Source organism: Sceloporus occidentalis, unplaced genomic scaffold, assembly GCF_023333645.1.
Source record: "Sceloporus occidentalis isolate IW3139 unplaced genomic scaffold, rSceOcc1.0.p SCAF_195, whole genome shotgun sequence".
Lineage (NCBI taxonomy): Eukaryota > Metazoa > Chordata > Lepidosauria > Squamata > Phrynosomatidae > Sceloporus > Sceloporus occidentalis.
Window position 1 is genome coordinate 1052461 of NW_028317175.1, and position 26423 is coordinate 1078883.

Consider the following 26423-nt stretch of genomic DNA (forward strand, 5'->3'; position numbering starts at 1 on the left):
AGTGAAAGCCTAGGAACGAAGCAGAAAGGCTTTCAGAAAATCACTGGGAAATTGTGTTTAATGGCAACCACAAACTTTTCTAGAACTAAAGAGCCATCGTGAAATAATACAGAACAGCTTTTGGTTCTTTTTTCTCCTCTAGTGTACATATTTCTGTATTTTCTGTGTAGAGGTAAACTACGCTTAATTTGGTAATCCTGGATAATTTGTAATAATATTCAATACTAATAATACATAGCCTAGACTGAATAGCAATCTGCATTGATTTTTGGACAAAGCACTTACGTGACCCATGTTTCACAATGTCAATAATCTGATCACCACGCATTTTGCTTGTTTAACTATATTGCCATTAAATTGCCTTTCTAAACGGGATGTAAAACCAATGTATATCTAATGTGCAATACATTAAATAGATTACCGAGCAGTCTATATATAATATTAAGATTAGCCCTTTACAATGGCAGAGGTCCCCCAGTAATATGACCAGGAATACTAAGTAGTAATATTACACACGCCATAGATGTGTCCCATTTTAAGCAGGGCAGTGTAAATTTTCAGGCACTGTCCTACCTTTGCGGGATGCAATGACATAAATTGATATCTTAGAGATACAAATGAAAATCCAAATGTATTAAGACAGGCAGTGGCGGATCTACCGGGGTCGCAGGGGTCGCGACTGCGACCGGGCCCCGGCGGCAGGGGGGCCCAAGCCAAGGGGCCGCCCGAAATCTTTTTTTTTTACGTTATTTTTTTTTTAAATAAGGCAGGGGCGTCCAACATGCGGCCCGCGGGCCAAATGCGGCCCGCGAGACCTCGAGGTGCGGCCCGCGTAAGATCGGCAGCCAGGGCAACCGATCTTACACGAGCCGCACCTCAAGCCCTGCTACTTACTTGTGGGAGGGTCTTCTGGACAGCACGGAGGAAGCGGAGTTCACGTGACTTCCTACTTCCTCTGTGCTTTAGCAGAGAAGGCAGAGGGAGGCCGCGCCCCCTGCTGAAGTCTGTGAGCGGCATCGAGGGAGCTGCAGTACAGGTAAGGGGGTGGGGAGGGTGTTTGAATGAGTGTGTGATTGAGGGAATGAATCTGTGAATTAATGATTATATGAATAAATGAGTGTGTGTGTGTGTGTGATAGCATGGATGTGTAAGTGCTGGAACCTAGGCATGATGGGACTGTGATTGCTGTTAGCAATCACACTCCTATCATGCCAAGTCAGCCAGTACATGCTGAAACCTGGCCAGCTGCCCCCCTTGTGTAGTGATAATGCCAGCAGTATGGGGTCTGCACTTACAGCCACCCTGTACCAGCATGTACTGGCTGACTTGGCATGATAAGAGTGTGATTGCTAACAGCAATCACAGTCCCATAATGCCTAGGTTCCAGCATTTACTGGATGGATGTGTAAGTGCTGGAACCTAGGCATGATGGGACTGTGATTGCTGTTAGCAATCACACTCCTATCATGCCAAGTCAGCCAGTACATGCTGAAACCTAGCTAGCTGCCCCCCTTGTGTAGTGATGCTGCCAGCAGTATGGGGTCTGCACATAACTTACAGCCACCCTGTACCAGCATGTACTGGCTGACTTGGCATGATAGGAGTGTGATTGCTAACAGCAATCACAGCGAGCACAGTCCCATCATGCCTAGGTACCAGCATTTACTGGTTGCCTAGGCTAACAGCAATCACACTCCTATCATGCCAAGTCATATTGCTAATTTTGTCCAATTGCATGTTACCTACTTTTATTAAACATGTGAGTTTTTATTATTATTTTTAAAGGTGGGGGTCATTTTCGGTTTTGGCTAAGTGAACCCTGAATGTTTTGGTCCAGAATTTTCATTTTAGTTCATCCCTAGAATAAATCTAGGGAATCCTGAATTTGTAGTCGCAAAACTTTCAAGGCCCAGAAATCAGTGAGAGGAAGAGTAAAGGTTTTGTGTCATTTTACTTTATTTTAATCTGCATATTTTATTAAAGGCCATATTTTTTGTCACAGTGAAAAATGAGTGCGGCCCTCCCACGTATACAATTCTGATGAAGTGGCCCACTGCAGAAAAAACTTGGACACCCCTGGATTATGCCCTTTGTACATGCGCCCCTTTTTCTTTGATTATGATTCAATATGTAAATTGAATTTGTTGAATTAGTTGAAAAAAAATTGTTGGGTAAAAATCCTTAACAGATTCTCGCACCCGGGCCCTGAGGCGTCTAGTTACGCCCCTGAAGACAGGCATAGCTGTCCAATAAAGTTGCGGCTGATGATGGCGAGAGCCGTAGTTGTTAAATGAATGGGTATAGTTTGACATCAAAGTTTGGGACACTGAATACTAAGGGATAATGTAAAAGGACTATTTCAAAGAAAGAATGATAGAAACCTGGAAGATGAATGCACAAGGCTGTGTCTGAATTAAAGATAAACATACAGAGAATATGAAAAGTATCAACCTATAGCAGATACTTTTGGCTAAAACAGAATTACACATTTATTCAAGTGCCCTTTTTTGGGTGGAATAGTCCCTGTTTGAGACCATAACCCCTCTGACTCTCTTTATGTCCCTCTTTTCTAGGCGCTCAAAAAGTTAGTATGAGTGTTATATGTAAGTGTTAAACTGTCCCGAAACCTTGTTTAATTACCTTAATAGTTATTAACAGGCCACAAAGTCACGTAAAAGTCATGCCTCACAGCCACACCTCACACCCTTTGAAACGTTGGCGGGTATTCCGATGCATATCTATGTATACAAACTTACAATCAAGCTGAACTTTATTGTAAAATCAACGTCTTGACTTGAAAGCTGTCCTCAATGGTAAAAAAAGATTTCACATTTAAAAGTGCTTTGCATTACAGCCACATTCTGACTGATACAAAATGCATGTGGTTGGAAACAGGAGTCAAGAATTAGGCCTATTTGATTTGAGCTAACACTTTTGACACTAGACAGTGAAATGACATTAATATTCATTACTAATTATCCTAGCTCATCTTTTGGAAGAGCACATACTTGCCCTTTTCCTCTGCTGCTGTCTTAAATAAGAAAGTAGAAAATACTCGTTTCTTAGCACGGATCCAACTTGTCTGTAAAAAAGGCAAAACATTTTTGAAATGTGGCCTTATTTCATGTATCCTACCCTAAGCCTAAAGCAGACAGCCATGGAGATGAGGCGAGGGAATGGCTTGCCCTTGGAAGAGGTATGGTCGGGACCAACTGCACGCCATACCTCAAGAGCCACCTTGTGTCGCTGAGAGTGGTGGCCGCGTAGGAGCGGCACTGGGGGTCTGTGCTGTAACGGCACATATCTTTACTGATTTTACAGCTCCTTGGTCCACTGAGGGGACAACAAATGATCTCCCATCTGACCCATGAACCCCACTGCTGGCAACAGCAGATACAGGGACACTCGGGAGGTATGCACTCCAACAACATAATGCTTTACAAATAAATGTCCACTTGAGCCATGCATTATTCACAGCCATAAAGAATTTCTTGGTATGCGTATGTTTGTGAAAGAGATTAAGAGGACTTCAAATAATACATCCATAAAATCCAAAATTGGGTCATGTGAACCAAAGAAGATCATGTAGTGTCCTACAACATTATGTGCAAAAAATGCGATATACCTTTTTGCATGCTAGATTTTAAGGAATCATGCGGATTCTGACTGTTTGCCAGTTCTATTGACAGAATGTCAATAAAACCATGTCATACGACAAATATTACCTTGGTAACCTTCAGTCGGTCAATGAAAAATTACCTTCAAGTAAAATAAACGCAATCCTTTTATCACCCTTTTCAATTTATGGAGATAAGATTAAGCAGATTCTTCTTGAGTAATGAGTGGATTGCAACCAAATACTGTACAAAAAATAGCCACAAATACACGTAGGTGTGCATTAATTCAAACACCTCTGGTTATCAATGATTCTGCCTTAATTCACAAGGGAAATATAAAATCAATATAGATTAGATCACGATTCTGCTTTAAACATGCATTTTAACACTTTCAATCTCCTGTTCCAACGAAAGGGTTGACATTTGATTTCATTATTTTATTATTTTTTATCTATTTATATTTTTAATAGCACTATAATTGGAAATTTGCATGAAATTGTATGCTTTTGGTTTTTTAAAAGTTTTAAACTAAAGATAATAACGGCACAGGTGTGCAGGTATCTGTCACACGTTTTATGTAAAGTTAAAACATGTTTTATGGGAGAAATGACACGGATCATGTATGATTAAAGCGGTTTAAAAAAAAAGAAGCTGTTCGGACTGCAAACATGCTTAGGTTTCCTATCATCTGGGTAGATTTTACCTGCAACTACTTTTTATTTGTATTGAGCCTAAGGGGCATGTTTTTTTATTTCAATTGAAGATGTGTGAGAGAAAAACAAAGTGCTCGGAAGAGTCAAAGCTACCTCTATCTGCTACAGATAATATTACAAGGTATTGCAGGAACTGCCTAAGGCACCTGACACGCAAAGCTTGCGGCCACACGCACGCATACACTCAGGCTAACACACATACCTAGACAATGACAATAACACACACCCAGACGCATGCACGTACTAACTTACCCGCACACAATGTATCGGGTATGTTATTTAACTTGTACACGGTCACCTCCACAAACACTTATTTTAACCCTGTACACTGACACTCACGCACTCATTTTAACCAGGGATAGGCCTAGGCATGGTCCATGGAGGAAATTTTCGCAGTTCACAGTTCGGGTGTCACCCTGCTAAAGGTGTCACTAGGTGCACTCCAAGCCCACCTCTTGACGCCACTGCCTAATGAAAATATATCTAATATAAAGGATGTGCCTAATAGTTCCCCTTTCCATATTGATCTATGACAAGGTATCAGAAGTATGATGCAAGAGAGCTCTCTTTCATATGTTCCTCGATGCGTTACCCTTATATACTCATTACATACATATCCTCACTGCTCCCTTCCCATAGACCACCCCTAGCAGGACATGGTCCGAGAACATAAAATGTGGTGGGATACCTCAAAACTTTGCCACAGGGCCCTTCTCATACTGGCATCTGTTGGGTAGATATAATGAGTGTTAGCGCTTAAAAAGGCACTCAATAGGGATTGTGCAACAAAAAAAAGAGCAAATCCAGTGCGAGGAGGTATAAGTAGGTCAATCATCAGAAACATTTAATTAGTTACTATAGTGATTGAACCATTTACTTTTCTTTGCCCCGGGTTTGCTTGTTATTACACTGGACATAGGACAAAGATTACTATTAAATAAAATTAGCAGCTTTAGCAGTAATAGGCATGTGTAACAAGGTATTTTGTTATGTTTTAGGTGCATTTTCAACAAGCAAATTGAAAACAAAAGTTACTTACGTAAAGAACGGCATTAGCTGTGTCAAGCCTCCTTTGTTAGGTCTGGCAGCAAACTCTGGCACTGTCTGAATGACTTTGTTCATTACATGTCTCAAGTAATTCTGTAGTTGCTTCCTTCGTTCCTCCACAAATTTTGCATCCTAGGGGGAAAAAAGACTCTTAGAATTCCTATTTTAAGATCCTGAGGTCGTCTGTTTTAAACCATATAAAAGTATATTTTCAATAGATACATTCGTTACTGAAACTCATTAAAAATACTTTCAGCTTGTGCCGTTTATTCAACAATCAGTGTAATTGATCTGGAGATACTTAGTTTAAAAGATTACCACTGTGATCTGTGTCTCAACATGGCACAAGTAGCATTAGCAGTTCCATTTTCGATGCTGAAAGTACCTCCTTTCTTATTGCTTACCCTTAAAACGAAACTTAACAATATATATTTTTTTAAATAACTTTAGCCCTATTTCGTGTTAAATGCATATTAGAGTCCATTTCCAATGCATTTTAGTGCAGTCATTTTTTTTAGTTACTGGACTTAAAAAAACTAGACTTCGGTTTCATAACAGACTTCAGAATGAATGGTCTCCTCAATGCTGAGAAGGCATGCAGATACAGGGACACATCTAATTGGCCCCAAATTTATTCTGCAGCATGCAAATGACCCCAAACATACAGCCAAAGTAATTAAGAATGATATCCAGTGTAAAGAAGAACAAGAAGTCCTGGAAGTGATGGTATGGCCCCCACAGAACCCTGATCTCAACATCATTGATTCTGTCTGGAATGAAAAGAGAGAGAAACAACTGAGGCTGTCTAAATCCACAGAAGAGCTGTAGTTAGTTCTCCAAAAAGGGAACAACCTACCTGCCGAGTTCCTTAAAAAAAACTGTGTGGGGAAGAATTGATGCTGTTTTGAAAGCAAACGGTGGTCACACCAAATATTGATTTGATTAAGATTTCTCTTCTTTTCACTCACTTTGAACGTTGTTAAATGCTAAAAATAAACTATTAACATGTCTATTTTTTTAAAAGCATTTTTACACTATATATATATATTTACCTTCTCCAGGTGATCTGATGTAAGTCACAAGTATAGTCAAGCACAATTTGGTTAAGCTAATAACACACCAACAACGATAATCATTCATGTCTTTATGGATCACACTCATTAAACATTCACAGTGCTGGTGGAAAAACTAAGTGAACCCTTGGATTTTATAAAAGGTCGGGCCTCCTTTGGCAGCAATAACATCAAACAAGCACTTCTGGTAGCTGCAGACCTGCTTTCTTGGAGATCAAGGGGCATCGTAACTTAAGATCATATCATATTTTAAGACTAATTTATACACAAATTCGTTAGTTTTTCTTGCTACATATTATAAAAATTCATAAAAGTTTATCGTAAACTTCCAGGTGAAGCTCAGTCGGTTAGGAACCCAATCAGTAGAACCCAATCAACTCAACAGGTGCTACTCAACAGTTAATTTACAGAATGATTTCCAAGTTCACTATAGCTTTATCTGTTTAAAGGAGAACAACCATTGGAAGAGCATAGAGTTGAACTCCACATTTTTCTTACACATAACACATTCTCAGGAGTTATTTATTTTAACCTTGCAGCCCTTACCACACTATAAAAAAGAAACCCTGCATTGTTTAAAGCTTTTCATTTTCTCTGAAAAGAATCACATTTTCATTACAAAAGAAGCGACCATGAGTTCTACATGTACTTCAAGATGGTCTTGGAAAAAATCTTACTAAATGAATCTGTTCACATGTTACACTTCATCAATGTGGATGTGGGTCAAACTCATCTTGAATTTTAACAAAGATGCTTTACTACATATAAGTCATTTGTAGCACAATCACATGGGGTTACAAACTACTGTCTGAAATTCATCCAATACTGACCACAGGATAATAAACCTCAAGTGTTTTCATGTTTGGTTTGTCTCCACAATGGTTATAGTTTAGAGAGCAAAAATGTAAACCTGCTTTATCATCTCCAAAAGTTGTATAATTCTAAGAAAATTCAACAGTAATACCAGTCTGCAGAAATTCACATGTATAAAACATTTGACACGAGTCCCCACTGATACCAAAGATGGTCAAAGATAAATTAGAAGGGCCCAAGATTTTTTTTTTGTTTTGAGTCAACATAGAATCATAAGGCTTGATTCACTAAAGGGACAACTGTCAGGAGAATAACGATATCAACTTCCTCTCTTCACTGTTAATATTAATGGGCTAGCACTGTAAGTAAGAAGCGCATAATACACAAGTCATATGTACCTATATCGCATTATACAGGGCCAGCCAAGCTCTTCCCGCAGCAGAAGATCGCCAGGGCAGTCAACGTTTAGAGTAAAGAAAAAAATGGTACTTTAAACGTACCTTTTAGTGAAGAAAACCCCATGGAATTTGAAAGCAGATAATAACCATTTGGCCCATCTAGTCTGCTCATTGTTCCCTGCAATACCAACCTCTACTATGTCTGGAACGCTGTTCCACTTATCTAGCACAATCTCAGTGAAGTAGAACTTCCCTACATTACATCTAAGCCTTTAGTTTTAAAATATGTCCTAACATTTCCCTCCTCCTCTCTTGTATATACGTTCCTCATGTGCTTTTTTTGAACCCCTTTATGTACTTAAATATTTCTATTGCATCTCTCTTCCAAGTTAAATACGTTGGGAACTCCCTTAAGAAAATCTGTAATCCTTATGGAGATGGGATGTCTAGTACTCTACATAATAATAATACTCTAGGTGAAGTCTCACCAGAGATCTGTGAAGTTGCATAAACACCGCCCTCAAGCTGCAAGAATATTAATTTTGCTGGCGATTCCATGATAAAGCAAGCTACAATTTAACATCATAACTCTTAGTTAATGTAATGGCAGCCTAGTATAACAAATACATATCTTTTTGTACCTTGGACAACTGTTTAAGCTATTAAAGCTATTAAATAGGTTACAATGAAATTTCTGAATAACAATATCACAACATTATAGAAGATTTGAAAGGTTCTGAAGAACTGATGCTAGCTGGAGAAAGCTCCAGGGTAAAAGAACAATCATCACTGGACTTATGGAGCAAATGAATGCTAAGAAAACACTTGATATTGGCTTATCTTCCTAAGCGGTATAAATGCACAAAGATTGAAGTTAGTCTGATTACTCATTGTTGTCACCGAGTTTCCCACAGTAGCTGTTGCTCACGATGTGATGCTGTGTGACACAGTCGCTCCTGCTGAGAAAATAGGGCTAACACAGAAGAGAATGTTTTGGCACACGATACCCTTTTTCAAACACTATAATTCCCACAACTTTCCCATATAAAAGGAAAGTAATCTGGTTTTTTTTCTGGATGGGACCCCCAGGCATTACAGATTTAGTAAAATAGATTCAGCTTTGAATAAATAAATTTTAGCTGATGTCATGCCAATCTGTGCTCCAGTTTTCAAACCTAATTTATGGAAGAAAATTGGAAGGTTTTAAAAACACTCAGCATATTTTTACTGTTTGTCTTAGATTTAGGATTTGATTATTTGGTTATTTGGTTTTGTTGACATTGCACACCATCTTATTCATACATAGCTTCCTAGAAATGTTTGCTTGCTTAAGCCTATTGTTGTTTTGTTTTTATTTATAACTAATAGAAATCTACCTGTTGTGGACAATGACTTTGGTTGCATATTTTGATACCGTCCATATTGATATTTGACAAGGTAGAGGTCCTGGTTATAGGTAATCGCGATATGCCTCGAAGCAGCAATCAGGATTGATGTAAAGGCCAAATTTAATGTCAAAGGCAAAAAAAGGGATAAAAAGAATATGATGAAGAATGTACAGTATGTGGCAAGAAAAGAGCCAGAGAGCAATCGATATTAAAAAATTGTAAATAAATTTAAACCTGATGGCTCTCGAGCATTATGTAAGTGCATACTGGATTTGGTATTGTTCTTTGGGGAGATCTGCATTGAGGGGCGCTTTAATTACTTTTGTCCTTTTTGCCTCGCGTTGAAGCTTTGCAGGTCTTCCTGTTCTGTATTAAAGCTGTTTGGGCTGTGTAAAGAACTATAACTTATTCACTGCTTATTCTGACTAATTGTATACCACTACTAGTTTACCATCAATCAAATAATATAACGTCAAAACAAACTTTCAAGAAACAATGTTCTATAAGGGCCTAAGAAGGCATAAGCAACAAGGAGCTGTCCTTCATTGGCTTTGATTTATAAAAGATGGCACGATAGGTTGTTGTGTGCATGTGTTATTTGATATGTTTCTTTCCACTGATCCGTAAGCAGCTTGATCAATATGGCGCCATGCACAAAACTACCCGTGAGTTGGGATCTTTCCATCATCATACAACCCTGATTTTAATAGTTACATTAAATAAAATCAGCTCATTCATCCATTTGTAAAATTGCAAAAAAAAAACTCCACCAAAAACAGAATCTCTTTAATTTCTAACTCTATCAAATATTTCATTTACATTTGAATCAAACTCCATTTTATGTGACCTTCCCTAGAGAAATGTTTTTTGAATGGTTATAAAGTCATTCGGTTGGATGAATTAAAGTACATGACTTGGTCTTGCAGTTCAAAATGAACAAGTCACTTGGAAAAGCATTAGATAAATACCGCATACTTATTGAGACTAATAAGCATAATACAATTATACATTTAATGAACCTAAATATTAGGGGGAGTTCTATCTCTACAGAAAGGAGTAAAAAATGCATTGTTGGGTAACAGCAAATATATTTTTGAAGAACAATCATATTTCTTTCCCATATTTCCAAAAGCAACAACTGCTGTGTCAAACTGCTGAGACAGGAAGGTGGTAAATGAGAATAGTGCCCAAAGCGTTATAGAAATGGAAGTTCCCTGATGATTTGATCAATTGCCTATTGAACTGGACACGAAAAATATACATACATTGTCGGGCCTCTCCATCATGTGTCACTGCGACTTGGGTAACCCGAGGCTATAGAGATGCTGTTGACGTGCATGGAGTGAAGTATTTGGGTGAAATATTATTCCATATATAACAGAAGAAAAAAATGTGTCATATATCATTAAGTGCTTTATGTTGTATAATATCAGAACTAAATATAAGTTATTAAAGGATGGCAAGAGTTCACTTTGTAGGGTCACAGATTGAATAACCTCTATGACAGTTTTCTCAATAATGGGATGGTTTTAACCAATATCCGCATCTGCCTTCAGATGCCACTCTGGTAGACAAACCCATCAAATAATTAGTATTAAAGTCCTATTATAAATGGTTACTACTAGTATATCCGAAAAACAGGTTTCATTATTTTTAAAATATATGGTTTTCATAAAGTCCAATAGGTTTCACCCAAGCATATCTGCAATTTAGTACACAACAGAATGCCTCAGTCTGGATCACCCAGAGGGGCATTGGACTAATGATGATGAATGAGGAAAGGTCTTACTAAAGGACTTCATTAGCTAGGGACTTCAATAACTTAAACAGCTCAGCATGGTACTTGATTAGGGAAAGTCAACCAAATATCATAACACAATGTCTACACAATGGCAGCTTCCAGGTCTAGAGCTAAATGAAAACATTTTTTTTCCAAAGCTACACTATATTACTTTATAGAACACAGAATATATTGTTCATGGTAGATCTATTTTTTTCCATGGTACTTACAATTTAAACAGAAAAGCCTCATAATACAGCGAGTAATATAGTTAATATGCTCACCATATTTATAACCTTTATAGAATAAAGAGAGTGCTCAGCTCTAAACATCAAAACAGACACTTTATAAGCTGAATTTTAATAGACCAAATTGGACTGGTTGTTCTGTATCTTTATACAAACCTAGTCACCCAAATGAGCACAATGCTTCTCTGTCTAAGCACCAGAACACTAAACAAGCATAACTTATTTGAAAATCCTTTGGTTTAGCTCTCAGGGCCCTAATCAAACACGGTATGAGAAGCAACAAATCTGGATCGAAGCCCGGGCTATGAAAGCTGCCAGGATTGCTTTGCGAGTTACTTAATGAGATCCAACAGCTTGCGATACCACTGTTTTTCAGCCTCGGCATCCCACCATGCCACTGTTGCCATTAATGTATAAAATAGCTCATACACTGAGTTATCTCTCTATTAAAAAAGAACATTCAAGCATTTCATAACAATTAGCATTGTTTCAAATTTACATTTCAAATATTCTTGAATTAAACATGTAGGAACTATATATGTCTGTTAATTCATTCTACATATGAACCAGTATGCTTCAGTGTGAATGTCATTTTGAAGACATGCTGACTAACTCCTGAAACTATAACTTATACTCCTTTCTATCTATAGCACGAGAATTAAAAGGGATATTGTTTTTACATTTTAAATCAGGAAAAAATTGAGTATTTTTGATACCAAGGAAATTGGCATCTACTAATGCTAAAAGAATATCAATAATAATAATGCTTCGATCATTATTGCGATGAAGGGAAAAAGACATGCATGAAAGTTTATCTGTCAGACACCTCACATAGATTGTAGTATTTGTCTATAGAATGCAATTTAGTGCCGATTAAAAAGAGAAAAGGAGTGGAGGGAAAAAAGCAAAGTAAAAATCAGAATGTTGTTATAAACCAATGTTTGTTGAATTCGTACAGTTAGATCTTGAAACTGCTGCACGTGATCTTCCATTTGTCTCCAGAAAGACTTATATGTAATTGCTAACTGCAAATGGAAAATGAGCTTTCTTTTTATTGTCAATTTAATGCTCCCGGAGGATGCATCAACATGCACTGAAAAAGCTAGTAATTTTTGTGCAATTCAAGAACTTGAAAACACTACTAAATAGTTGAATTCATGCATGTTTTGAGAGAGGAGAATTTTGTTTATATGTCTAAACTGCCCTGATAAAACCAAACTAATTCAAACACAAGTGTGAAAGCTGAAGATGATTGGGAGTGATTAGATCATAAACATTTGAGTATAATTTCACAAACATATAATTTTTGACCAAAAATCTCTGGATAAAGCTCTGCTTTCCTTGGGTATGGCGTCAGTTTTTTCTTTCACACTCTCCACCTACATTCTGCCAACTCCTCACCCACTTCCCTGCTCCTCGCCTTTGAAGTTCCTATGTATGCCTGTAACACATATTTGGTCTTCTACATAAATGATAGGTCATTAGAGGGTACTTTGTATTGCCCTTAAATAAACCTATATTAAAATCAATAGCACCCTCCACTCACCCACTTCTTTTTCTATATCGGGGAGCTTTGTGTATTTCCGTGGAATGTTTGCGAAAACCCTTGTCAAAGATAACTAGGGTTAAAACTAAAAAATTCCGGAGTTGTTTGCATCCATCAACTATACCAACAATAAATGCATAAATGGATCTGTAAATGTGGTTGAATAAAATAGATAATTTACAATTGATCCCAGCAACACTTAAACAAGCTAGTGTTCTAGCACCATCAAAAGGGGAGAGGATTAACTGCAAAGCATAATGGCGGTTATTTATAAAGAGTAATTGTGGTCTTTAAAGTGGTCTTGTGAGTACGGTAACTAATGGGATCCCTCTGCTGACTTCACTATTCAATTAGTTGGTATGAGGGATAAACCTCATTGTTTCTTTTAGAAATATTATCCTTCGGTAGGGAAAGGGGAATTCAATATTTGACTGTATGACATGTTCTTTAACCCCTTGATGACAATTGCCGGTCCGGGCACGTCACGGAAATTCAAGTCGATAACGACAAATGACATGCCAGGACCGGCACGTCATTAAACGGCGTTGCTGTAATGCCTCGACCTCGAGGCATTCAGCAACGCCATTATCGGCACAAAGGGGCCATCTCTGGCCCCTCCCCGGGGCGCCAACATCCGCCATACTTTGTATGGCGGCGGACGCCCGTTTTAAAATCGTTGATCGCCTCCTAAACTTAAATGGTGTCGCTGGAATGCCTCGATCAGGAGGCATCCAGCGACACCAAACACTTACCTGGGGATGGACCGGAGAGCGGTCACAGCCGCAGCTGCCGGTGATCTTCGCCATCAGCAAGATGGCGGTGGTCCGGGAAAATTCAATAAAGAAATACAATAAAGTCTAAAAAGTTCGCTAGACGGTCTCCTGACCCTCTAGAGAACTCTGGCTCCACTTGCAGGTTTAATATAGGTACTGCATTCAACCATGCAAGTCAATGGAGCTCAGCTTTCTAATCACAGTGTGATTAGAAAAAATAAATTAAAAATAAAATTAATAATTAGAAAAAAAATAGTAAAAAACCAGTAAAATGTAAAAATAATTTCCCACTGATGTCACTATCAAGGGAACCTTCAAGTTGAAAAAAAATGTTACAAAAATAAAAAAAAAGGCAAAAAAAAATAAATATATATATATAAAAAATATATTTTTGTGAGCAAGTCCTAAAATTAGCATATTAGCTTAAAACAATTCTCGCATGGAAAGAGTTAAAATACTGGCATATTAAATGTCCATGGGGTGTCTACTTTTAAAAAATGTATGATTTGATGGGGTAAATTGAATTGGCTGGGTTCAACAAGATCCCAATTAACACGGGGGGGAAGGATGGCCACACATCTAATTTCCAATTAGAAAAATGCACACGTACCAAATGTGGCCTTTTAGTTCCCCCTAAAAATGACAAACCCATGCATGTGGGGTATCACTGTACTCAGGAGATGTTGCTGAACACATATTGGGGTGTCGTGTGACAGCGGCATATACCAAGAGCTGTAAATTCATACATAAAGTAGGTGTGTGTGGGAAAAATACACACACAAAAATACTACTGCAAACTTTGAAAAAATGCTGGTGGTAAAATGTGTGCATGCAAAGAGTTAAAATACCAGCATTTAAAATACCCTGTGGTGTCTAGTTTTCAAAAATATATGGTTTTGTTGGGCACACTGAAATGGCCCGGCTCAAAGATGTACCAAATAGGAGATGGGCAGTGGATCCCCAAATGCCAAAGTTCAACATTGAAAAATGTGCATGCCCCAAATGTGGCCCTTTTGCCCCCGAACAGCCAGGCAAAATCATTCATGTGGGGTATCACTGCGCTCAGGAGATGTTGCTGAACACATATTGGGGTGTTTTGTGATAGTGACATATACGAGAAATTTTTAATTCATACCTGAAGTAAAATGTGTATGACAAAACAAATGCAAAAAAATTACTACCATAAAGTTTGACAAAGGCTGATGGTAGAATAAGTGCTTGGAAAGGGTTAAAATACCAGCATTTGGAATACCCTGGGCTGTCTAGTTTTCAAAAATATATGACTTGATGGGGTAAATTGCATTGGCCGGCTTCCAAGATACCCGAAATGGCACATGGGGGGAAGAATTACCAGATTTGGAAAAAATGGCTTTGAAATAGCAAAACGCTACCTGTACTTATTGCTCCATAACGTGCAGAAAAAAGCAAAAAAAAACATAAAAACATTGGGTATTTCTAAACTCAGGACAAATAGTAGAATCTATTTAGCAGGTTTTTTTATTACCTTTTATAGATGAGTAAAAGATTTTTCAACTAAAAGTTAGAAACAGTCATTTTTTTCTAAATTTTTCACCATATTTTATACTTTTTTTAATAGTAAATAATATGATACAATCAAAACAATGTCATCTAAAGAAAGCCCTTCTTGTCCTGAAAAAAACAATATCTAATGTGTGTGGGTTCAGTAAACGGGAACGAAGAAAATTACAGCTAAACACGAGCAGCGCAGAAATGGTAAAACGGCCATTGTCACGAAGAGTACAAAAAGTAAAATCAGCCTTTGTCATGAAGGGGTTAATTTCTGGACTGTTTTCTTATAGAAACAGAAAAATAAAATGTGATGGCATTCAGCAACACCGAAAATGCACTGCGTCACAAGCGCCACTGCAATAGATTTTGCCTCTCACTAGATCTCCTTTAAAAAGATAAACAAGTATCAAACCACTCTGGGCTACCCAGATAAAAAATAACATATATATATATATATATATATATATATATATATATATATATATATATAAAATAAGCGCTATATCTAAAAAAAAAAATCTTGCATGGAAAGAGTTAACATACTGGCATGTTAAATGCCCATGGGGTGTCTAGTTTAAAAAAAAAATTATGATTGACCCAGTTCAAAGATGGCCCAAAAATAGGACATGGGCACATACTGACCAGATGTCTAAATTCCCCAAAAATGCACAAAGTCCTTTTACCTCCCAAATAACCAAACAAACTCATGCACGGGTGGTATCATTGTACTCAGCAGATGTTGGTGAAAACTGTTGTGTGACGGTGACATATACCAGCAGCTGTAAACTCATACCTGAAGTAAAATCTGTGTGGGGAAAAAAATGTAAAAAAATTACTACCACAAAGTTTGACAAAGACTAGCGGCTAGCAGTTTTAAATACCCTGGGGTGTTTGTTTTCAAAAATATATAGTTTGATGGGGTAAATTGCAATGTCCGGCTTCAAAGATGTCCCAAACAGCACATGGGGCAAAATTACCAGATTTGGAAAAAACTGTTTTGAAATAGCAAAGTGCTACTTGTAATTATTGCCCTACAAATTGTGGAAAAAAGCAAAGAAAACATAAAAACATTGGGAATTCTTAAACTCAGGGCAAATAGTAGAATCTATCTAGCACGGTTTTTCATTAGCTTTTATAGATGAGTAAAAGTCAGAAAAGTCCCTTTTTTATATAGTAAATGACATTTAAAGAAAGCCCTTCTTGTCCTGAATAAAAAAAAATATGTAACTTGTGTGGGTTCAGTAAATGAGAAAGAAGAAAATTACAGCTAAACACGAGCACCTCAAAAATGTTATAACAGCCATTGTCACAAAGAGGTTAAACTCTCCTTGTTTTGGAAAAGATATAGGCACAGAGGAAAAGGGGAAAAACTGCAGCTTTTAACAATTCTAATTCCTTCTTTGGTTGCAAAGCAGTTTAAGTAACCCACTGTATTCTTATTTTTTTCAGTACATGCAATTAAGCTGCATGTCACTTCTAAATCAATTCACCATACATTAGAATTGTTTCAGCGCCTGACTGTTGGAAGAAACAGTTTGTAAACAATATTTTATGGCAGCGATATATTTCATGCTCAAATCAATACCTGTGTCTCTACGCTATGTTTGGAACATGTTTCTTTGATGACGACAAAAAAAGCGGCTGAGCATTTTATCGATCTGTTGGTAGGATTGTATTAAACTTGTGTACGCACGGAAAGTCTGTCTAGACAAGACTGATTGGGAGCTGGTAACCTGTTTGAAGAGGCTGTAAACTACAAATATTCTAAAAATTGCTATTATATTTAATATATATTATATTTAGATTTAAATAGGTGACTCTAATGAACTCGTATAAAGTACAAGGGTATCAAACAAGAAATATTTTTTGTCGAAATGTATTTATTTCTCTCTACACAGCTTTTTCAACCTATATGTTCCCTGAACGAATTGATAAAGACTGGGAATAAACTCAGCTAATCACATGGAGATGCTGGAGGTGGATTATTGTGCCATTAGATTTTATTGATAAAGTAAATAGAATTGGTATGATTAAATATTCTTGAAAGCAGAAGAAGGCCATATTTTGTTGTGGGATCAAATAGCCATACTTCCCAGGGTAGTCTACACAGAGCTCTCCCTCCTCTAGTAGAGTACCTCCATAAAGGATGGGACTAGCTGCAATATCTCAATTTTATTTATTTTTTATATTTTTGTATTAATCTTATTTTTTGTTCTTTTATTCTGAATGCAATACATTTTGAGAACCCATTTCTAAAGTAATCAGCTTTTTTCTGTTTGTATATGGGATAGAAACACTTGCTACTGTTATAAAGTATATATTATGTGTGAACATGGCATGTCCTTTACCAAATTTGTATTTAGTCTGCCGTGATTAAGTAGTATGCTTAGCTAGAAACATTAAATATCATTAAACTTCAGTTTAATGTCGTTTTACCTAAAAAATGGTTTAGTGTAATGTTCAATTGTTCACCCTATGGGAAGACTTCATGTATTTAAACACTACAATTGCAATAATTTAAACCTTGTAACTTTTATTGTATGTATTCCTGCTGATTTGGGTTACTCGCTGCTGTGCCTGGGGTACATTTAAATGTTATTTTATTGGTATCTTTAAAGCTATTGGCCATTTCCGCTGATTTTATTTCAGAAAGCGGTTTCCCTGTAAACTGCGAGATGCATCGCGTTAAAAACAAACCTTATATTTACTAAATAATTTCATACACAAAAGCTAAAAAAGAAAATTGGCATAAATGTGCTAAAATAAAATGTAAACATTAAAAAAACCAAGCTTCCCTAGTGCATAGAGAATGTTCAGCATAAAGCATTGCAGTCACGATTTTAAGCTAAACTCAGGAATAAATGCATTCACAAAACACTTGGAATTTTTGGAAACATGCAAAACCAGATTGCAACTATTTATATTTAAAGCATGTTCACGTCTATGCCTCATGGGAGCAGATGCTTATTTTTGTATTTAGCAATCCATTTACTTACCCTAACAATGGTAAAGATGACAGTTACCATGTGGCCCCATTTAGTAAGCGGTTTGAGCCTGTTTACAATGTTCTAGTGGGGCTGAGAGACCAGAGATTCTCCCATCCGTTTCATAAAGTATAAAACAAATCACAGTGCGCATTATAATATCCAACACAAGTGGATTAATCACAGAGGCAGCTTTGACTTTCTTGTCATTTTTTTTATATGCTTCCAAGTGATTTTATCTATGAGGAGAAAAATTAATTCATAGTTATTTGTTAGGGGCTTCGGTTTTTGCACATTCTTAGCTAAAATACGAAACAAAACTTAATGTGGGACACCTGACAATTACACCAAAGAGACTTTGATGACATCACATTCTAAGTACATAGACATTAATAAATAGTTGGTTCCCCCCTTTGTGGTTATAACAGTTGCCATTCTTCTGGGAAGGCTTACCACACATTTCTGTGGGAATATTTGCCCATTCATCCAGTAGAGCATTTGTTAGCTTGGGCACTGATATTAGATGAGAAGGCCTGGCTCGCAATCTCCGTTCCAGTTCATGCCAAAGTGTTCAATGAGGTTGCGGTCAGGGCTCTGTAAGGCCAGTCAACTTCTTCCACACCAAACTTATCCAGAAAAGTCTTTATGGACCTTGCTTTGTGCACCGGGTCACAGTCATGATGGAGTTGAAAAGGTCCTTCCCCAAAATGTTCCCAGGAAGCATGGCATTGTCCAAAACATTAGTATGTCTCCTTCAACTATGCTTCCATTAAGGGCCATTAAGCAGAGGGACACCAGGCGCCTGATCTCTCAAGAGGCCACACATGTCATTTGGCGACCACTGGTGTTAGATATTTGTTTGCCTTAAATATCCAAACTTTTCTGTGACCAAAGAGCAATCAAGACCATGGCTTCTAAGTCTTCTTATTTAATAAAGAAGTATACATACAGCACTGACTGAAGACAGTTGGTTGTAGGAGCTACAGGCTCTGTATTCTTGAAACGGAGGAGAAAGAAACGACCTTGCCCTTCTAAACATGAGTTTTTATACCCTTTACATTAGGGTATAAGGTCTTACTATATATGGGAAATACGTGAATTTTAGGAATCCTTATTGGACCCATCTTTTGATAGACTGGCTTTCCAAAGAAGACCCTCTAACAATTACGTCACCTGATTGAAAACACATAGATTTGATAGATTTGAGTCCTAAAGGAAACATTTGGGAGGCACACTTAAAAATACCAAGAGACAGTCAAAACGTAGCTAATGTATGATGAATTGATATTTCTGTCTTGCTTTTACTAGTTATGTTTTCCTCACAAAGCACTCCCAAGTTAAAGTGTTTTCTTTGTAAACTTTTACAGAGCTTTCCTTTTGTGTTCTCTCTCTTATTATATATTGAACACCAGCTGAGGGAGGAGGCGATTCATAAAACATTAGCTTTGTGTTGGAGACGCTTCGAATATTAGCATAAGTGCCTCTCAGCCGAACACTGACAGAAAGCTTCATTTTTTTCTTATACAATCTTAAAGCAGCACAAAGAGAGGTGCCGCCGAGTGCTGTCAGCAGATTGTGAGGAGAAAAAGATGCGTCTGTTTACATGGCGCTATATCTGTGAGAGAAAAAATAAAAACATTCCTTTGTTAGTTGTTACGTCCAATTTGCCAGCCAAGTAAATGTGTTAGAAAATTAGAGGCCTATGATGTGAATTATGTTATAAGGCAGCTAGTTGTTATTATTTTATTATAAAGCAACAGGTAGGTTATGCTAACTTGCAACTCTGTACTAGAACCCTAACTCCAATAACTCTCAGCCATAAAGGCCACTGAGTTTATTAAATGGGAAGGCCCATGTTTCTAGAATCTGCATAATGTAATGTTTTCAGGCAGCTGCATATTAGCCATTTGTATGCGTACTAGCTCTGTTATCTTATCCCAATCTACTAGAAGATAACCCAATATATCACATGACAAACAACAACGGCAACCTTCAGGAAGGTTGTTGGAACAAAATGACACAAATGGAATAGCCTCTTATCAGAAGTAGGCATAATGCTACCCTGAATTTAAGACAAAATCAGGGACTGTATTGTTCCTATTTGCCATCAAATTCTATGTTTCAATATAATCTATAATATATATCCCAATAAAAATCTGCCCTTTCTGCTGTTTAGTATCCCTTTCAGTATTGTGAGCATGTTCGTGGTTATTAGAAACGTTGTCAATAATGTTTTTAAATAAATCTCCACCATGAAATGTTGACAAAGGTGACGATCTGTTTAGAAAGCCCAGTTTGGGTTGGTGGCGCTTGGATGTGCAGAATAAAAAAGAAAATAAGACAAAAGAAAATAAGTCAGAATATATCAATTTAACAATAAAAGATTGGCACGCATTAAACGACTCATGCATTAAAGAGATGGAGCCTTGCTGGCAGATGAAAACATAATGCAGGGATAGACTAAAGGAAACCAAGCAATGAATTTGCCTTACCCATCAAATTACCAACCCTGGAGATATGCAGCCACTTCAGTCAAATTTTGTAGTTGCTATAGCGACAAACTAGGAGGTCTGCCAAATTTAACAAGATTTTACTACGATGTTGCTACATTATTCTGGGTAATGTACCAATTCCCTGAAGGTAACTCAGCTTGTCAATAATATAAAGACCAGCGGTATGTATTGTGTCTATAAAGAGATAAATGGACAGAAAAATCAGCAGATAAAATTCAGGTAAGTGAAGCTCAGTGCCGGGAGTGAAACAGCTTAATATGTGGTACTCTGGTATAAATGTATGCTTTAGACATTTCCAAGATGGTTTATCTCACTTCTAGGAAATCTTTTCAAAACAAATTAGACAGACCCCCCCCCCACAAGGGCAGTTCCGATCCAAAAGGCAGAGTACATGTTGTGCTTATGGTTGTTGGTTTGGAGATACAGAGATTTAGCCAGCCATCAAAAGTGATAGGACGGGATAATCAAGCTAAAAAATCAATTATAAGCTCCCTTGGCTGCCTATTAGACATTTGAACTGAAATATGAAGCTATCCACATTAGCATCAGCGTAGCCTTGTCTAGTAACATCCTGGTCGACCATGGTACATTATGGTTTCCAACATTTAGATATTACCTTCTTGATTTCCTTCTTTCTGACTGGCAGACCATTGCAATATTTTTATCCCCACATCAGCCCCAGATACAAATGTCTTCCCTTCACTGGTCCTCCATTGAAGAATGGCTATTGGCAAAGTGAGCAAAGACATCAAACGTGGAATAGCCTTCAGGAGATTACACCTAAAAGTATTCAGATGAGCAAACAAAATATAATGTGCGTGATCCAAAATGAACAAACCCCATGAGTTTGTCCTCACAGATGGGATTCCTCTGGCCCACCGCACTCACAGCCACGAAGAGCTACACAATATCATTAGGGGTCCTAGGTAGTTCTAGAAGAGCGGTGGGGTTCTCAAAAGCAGGAGAAGAAAGGAAGGAAGTGATGGCTGCTCCTTGTACTATAACATGGGAAGGTCCAACAAATAATTTTTAAATGACATAAGGTTCGTTATGGGTACACACTCCTATTTTTTATGCGTCAGTTTTTAGGTGGTGTGATTATGGAAACACTTTTCTTGCATCGGGTTGCTTGCGTGTGAATATATGGAAGTATGTATATATTTACCTGTAAACACGTAATTACTTACACAAGCAGCACTAAATTAAAAAAACATAAATTATATCAACATCCCGACAATTACATTTCCTCAGGATATGCATGCGGAGCAGTTTAAGTGTAAAGCAGATGTCATTATGTAATAATTGAACCTGCTAGCAAGGGGTCTTCATAATGTAATCAAAATAGCCTAAAAGGCCTTAAAATATGCACAGATGCAAAGCAGGAAAAATTTTATTTCTTTTTAAACTTTACACTTAAACAGATAAATGCAGAATACAATCACACCATAAAACGTGCATTTTATGTTGTATTTAAATCTCGAAATCTAGGACTCACAGGTCCACACTGCATTTTACTTAAATATAGTGTTCTACCTGCAGAAAAAGTTTACAAAATTCATAAGCTTACACAGACCTATTTGCAAACTGCTCCATTTTAAATACGATGGACCATACGGCATGATGACCGTATAAAAATGTCGTACGCTGATCATTCAGGTGCTGTACCAGCTAATTTAACATTTGTAACAAAAAGTAGCAAAACCTCATTCCTTTAACTGCGGAGCACCCAAACGGTTCACAGAATCAAAATCATTTCAAATTTGGTTTCATTCATAATTTTTCTTGGGAAGGCTTAATTTCCATGTGACATAAAGGCAGATGCTAAAAAAATAGTTTCTTAAAAGATTAAGATTGCATACCTTGAATCAACATCTTTCGGTAAATTTTAACTCCCAAAGTAGAATGCTGACCTTTTCTTTGACAGACTAAAAATTTTTACTTCTTTGCCACAATAACTACATTCCTGGCTCTATATCTTCGTCTATAGTGAATGAAAACGTTACAGAGGTCCGCAAGTCAGGAAGAAGGAAATCAAACGTCTAATATCTAAATGTCGAAAACCATAATGTACCACGGTCAACCAAGGCGTTATGCTGATCCTAGTTTGCCCTTCTTATTTCACTTCAAATGTCTGGTCTGTAACCAAGGAGATGTATGATTGAATATTTTGGTTTGATTACCCCGTTCTATCACTTTTGATAGCTGGGTATATCTCTGTATCTCCAAACCAGCAGCTATAAGCACCACTGACCTCTGGCTGTTAAAAGGGAAGTGTTTGAGCATTAAATGCAGCGCCGTACACAGTGATTTAAGCTTAGCTTTTAAGCCTACAGATAAAACACAGGTTGCTATGTTATAAGCAGGCCAGAAAACAGAATAAAATGTGTCCCACGAAGACATTCCTTTTAAGTATAAAAGGCTTATTATTCAAGCAGGATGATCATTAAACATGTAGTCTTTTGTTTTTATTTCTTGCTTTCTTCATGACAATGTAAAGTAGGCAACATGCTGTGGGCAGTAGCGAAATTATACTTAAAAAGGAGTAATTATATCTTACTCAGCCAAGGGAATTAAAAAAAAATGGATTGGGCCGAATGGCCAATTATTGCTAGGGAGTCAAACATAAAGGTCATAGTGACAGTAACATGAAAAGGCAGAATGTCCAATAAATGTGATTCCTAATGATTTGACAATAGTGACACAGCTGGCACCTGTGATAACCTCTTTCCCATGTTCTAAAGAACTCTTCTGCACTCAATTACCAAACAACGTCGTCAGAGGCACGTTGTAAACTTCAAAATAAGTCATCTCTGCTTGTTGGAAGTGTGAAAAATTATACATTTCTAACACAGCTAGGTGCTGAAGTACAAAAATGACTTCAAGGAAATGTTAAGCAAGTATTTTTTTAATCGACAGGTTTAGATATCCATTAAAATTAATTAAAAAAAGGGTTTTTTTATAATAATCACGTCATTGATCAGTGGAAAGCAGGAAGAACTTAATATGAATTACAATGGAATACAAGTTGTCTGATGTAACAGATTTATATAAAACAAAACAAAACGCAACAGCAACAAAACAAAAATGGCATGCGTAGGAAACAATGGATTGCTGATCTGAACAAGGATTTGTTTTGTTTATTGCATCTCTCTCTTGGAATCTTTACATGCATACATTTCTCTGATAACAGATGCTCCTTGATCTCCAAGAAATAGTGAAGAATGTATTAAAGGGGCAGCCATATATGCGGTCTCTTCCAATGTATTCTTCCCTAACAGCTGGGTTCAGCATTGACCCATAATGTTTTCAGCACTCCAGCCTGAGGACATTCAGTACAGTATACCACAACTCTCCAGAATAGCCCCAGGGCCATACAGATGGTATGTCTGATGTTTCATCGTATAGCCGATCTAATCAGCTGCCCAGGGCTCCCAGCTTGTGTGGCGTTCCACCTATGTTTGTAAGCAAGTGCACACAGCAGTGAGCACTTGACCTAGAGCTAGCCCTTCAAACTAGTAAGACATATCAAATAACTCATTGGAGTTTATCATCGATCGCGTAGGGCGGCTGGAGGAACTTGTGTGTTCTTACCAGCCCAAAACATTGGTTGATTACATTACCTGTTACCTTTTTTTAACCTTAAAATGATGAAACCACAAGACATTTTTTCAATCTCATTATTAATCATTTTAAAAAAAAAAACTATTGTAATAAATAATGACATTACAATTATTACCTTGTTCCCAATTGCTTTCTTTGGCGGAAACTGAAAAGCCCTCACGTGTGGATATTTGCTTTGTAGTTTGTGATGCAAGCTCCGGAACTCGGCATATCTACGATAGATGTTCCATTCATCATCTTTAATCCTGATATAAACCTAAAAAAAAAAAAATCTAAATACTTAAAATGACTGCTACAGTTTTCAAAATAAATAGAAATAAATTACTCAACATATTCCAGCATACAAGTATGGTTACTAAAAATAATAATGCTTGTTAAGTTAGCGTTCATGAAACATTATATATATATATAAATAAATAATAATAGATATATATAAATATATATATATAAACCATGGGAAACTGAAATACAGGACATAGCTCCGTTCCACACTCATTCCATGTGCCCCCCCTTCTTTGGTTTTAATACTGGTCCCAGTGGGGGTGTACCATGGCAATTAGAGGGGCATCTAACAAATAACGTGCCAGACGTGGGTCTTTCATACTGCTTGACTGATGTACTAGTGTACAATGTGGATATAATTTCTCTTTGGGTGCTCATTCCTCCACAATCTAAAAAGGTGCAAAATATGTACCCTTAAGCGGAAAATGTCTGTAAAAATATATAGTGCTATCTGGACCGGGGGTAGTGGTTTCCTAAAAGGCTTAGTCCAGAAAGTAGGTCTGGAACACAAACAACACAGTTTATACAGTCGCTTTATAATCTGTCTACAGATTTATGGGATTACTAAACTAAAAGTTCCAGTTTATTCCACCGTCACTGAAACATATATATTCACCATCCCCTTGTTCCTTGTTCATTAGATTGCTTTAAAATGATGAATCGCACATAATGATCATTATGTGTCCTTTCTAAAGGTAAAAAGGTTCATTACGTGTCAACCGGTTTCTGCTGATTAAGGAAGCAGACAATCACACACAGATATAACATAACAGAGCATTACAAAGATAACAAAGTAATGGGAACCCACTTGTTCAGGATAGAGCAGCCTAAGGTTCATTATAAAAACCTGTGGGCTTTTCGTTAACCCATTATGTACCATTGTCTTCAAACAAGGTAACATTTGTGGTATTCTCCACGTATTTAACCTTGCATGTCATTGGCATTTTGAATATTGTTTCTGGGTTTAATTTAAGTCACCAAGGACATGCTGACCTGCTGTGACAGTAATTAAGAAAAGAAACCAGCTGCCAGAAAAAGAAAAATTGCTCCAAGGGGGCTTACTATGATACATTTAGAAAGGACACCTAAACCAAGTAGAGAGAAATGGGTAAGGGAGTGTGAGTATGCAAAAAAAATTCCTTTGCCAGAGACCGGAGAAACATAGGGAAGCAGGGCTTTCCCAGAGGAACTGTGTCAAGGCCATTAAGTTCCCAGGTATGATCATCTGGCAGATTTTAGGATATCTGCAATAACCACAGGCCTGCCTGGAGTAAAAAAATTTATTCCCAGTTCTGGAAGGAGATCCACCAGATACTCTCGGAGCTCTCCGATTCCCCTCCGCCTTTTCAGCCTCTGCCTATGTTGTTGCACCACACCTCGCACCCTGTCTCCAGATACAAAAAGTCTGTTGTCCGCCATCTCCTTGATGCGGCCAAGAGCCTCATCCCCTTACACTGGAAGAGCACATGCCCTCCGACCATCAGGCAGTGGGAGCTCCGGGTTGAGGAGATCAGGGAGCTGGAGGATCTCTCTGCCTCCTCTGCACGGCAACGAGAGGGTTATACGTCGACCTGGTATCACTGGTTGACCTTTCTGTCCCGACGCGTTCTGTAGGCTCTGTGGTCTGGTGTTCCCGACCTGGCCCTTGAGATGATGTATATCTCTCGCTTCTACTGGAGATTTGTGTGCTCTGAGCCAAGCCCTGATTGGCCCTACTCGGTACTCTTGACCGTAATTATCTCGTTATTATTTTGTCCTCTCTAAATGGCTCGATTTGCCTGTACGATGTCATGCATGTCCTCGATTGTCCCTCCCTCACCCCCGTCCCTTCTTCTTTTTGTATCCCTACCCCTTTCCCCTCCCCATGGAAAATGTTGAAAATCTTAATAAACTATGGATTTTGGGGAAAAAAAAATTCCCAGGTATGTCAACATGAACAAAACATTCTATGTCTACTATTAAGATGAATGTTGCACCTCCAGTGTACAGGCTACTGTTGGTGATAGGAATAATCTAAGAATATGATTTAGAATACTGGTAGCTTTATTTTTCACTATACGAGCGTGTAGAAATGTATTAAATATGACAGCACCAGTG

At 37.6% G+C, this 26423-nt stretch overlaps 1 protein-coding gene across 1 annotated transcript in view; it reads right to left on the reverse strand.

Annotated features, from left to right (window-relative positions):
• LOC149278299 (sorting nexin-29-like) overlaps positions 1–26423 on the reverse strand; it is a 181406-nt gene that overhangs the window by 19169 nt on the left and 135814 nt on the right. The window contains exons 19-20 of the mRNA XM_089502141.1: positions 24160–24300; positions 5370–5509 (exon numbers count right to left, since the gene is read on the reverse strand). Of these exons, the coding sequence (XP_089358267.1) occupies positions 5370–5509; positions 24160–24300 (281 nt within the window). The remainder of the gene's footprint in view (positions 1–5369; positions 5510–24159; positions 24301–26423) is intronic.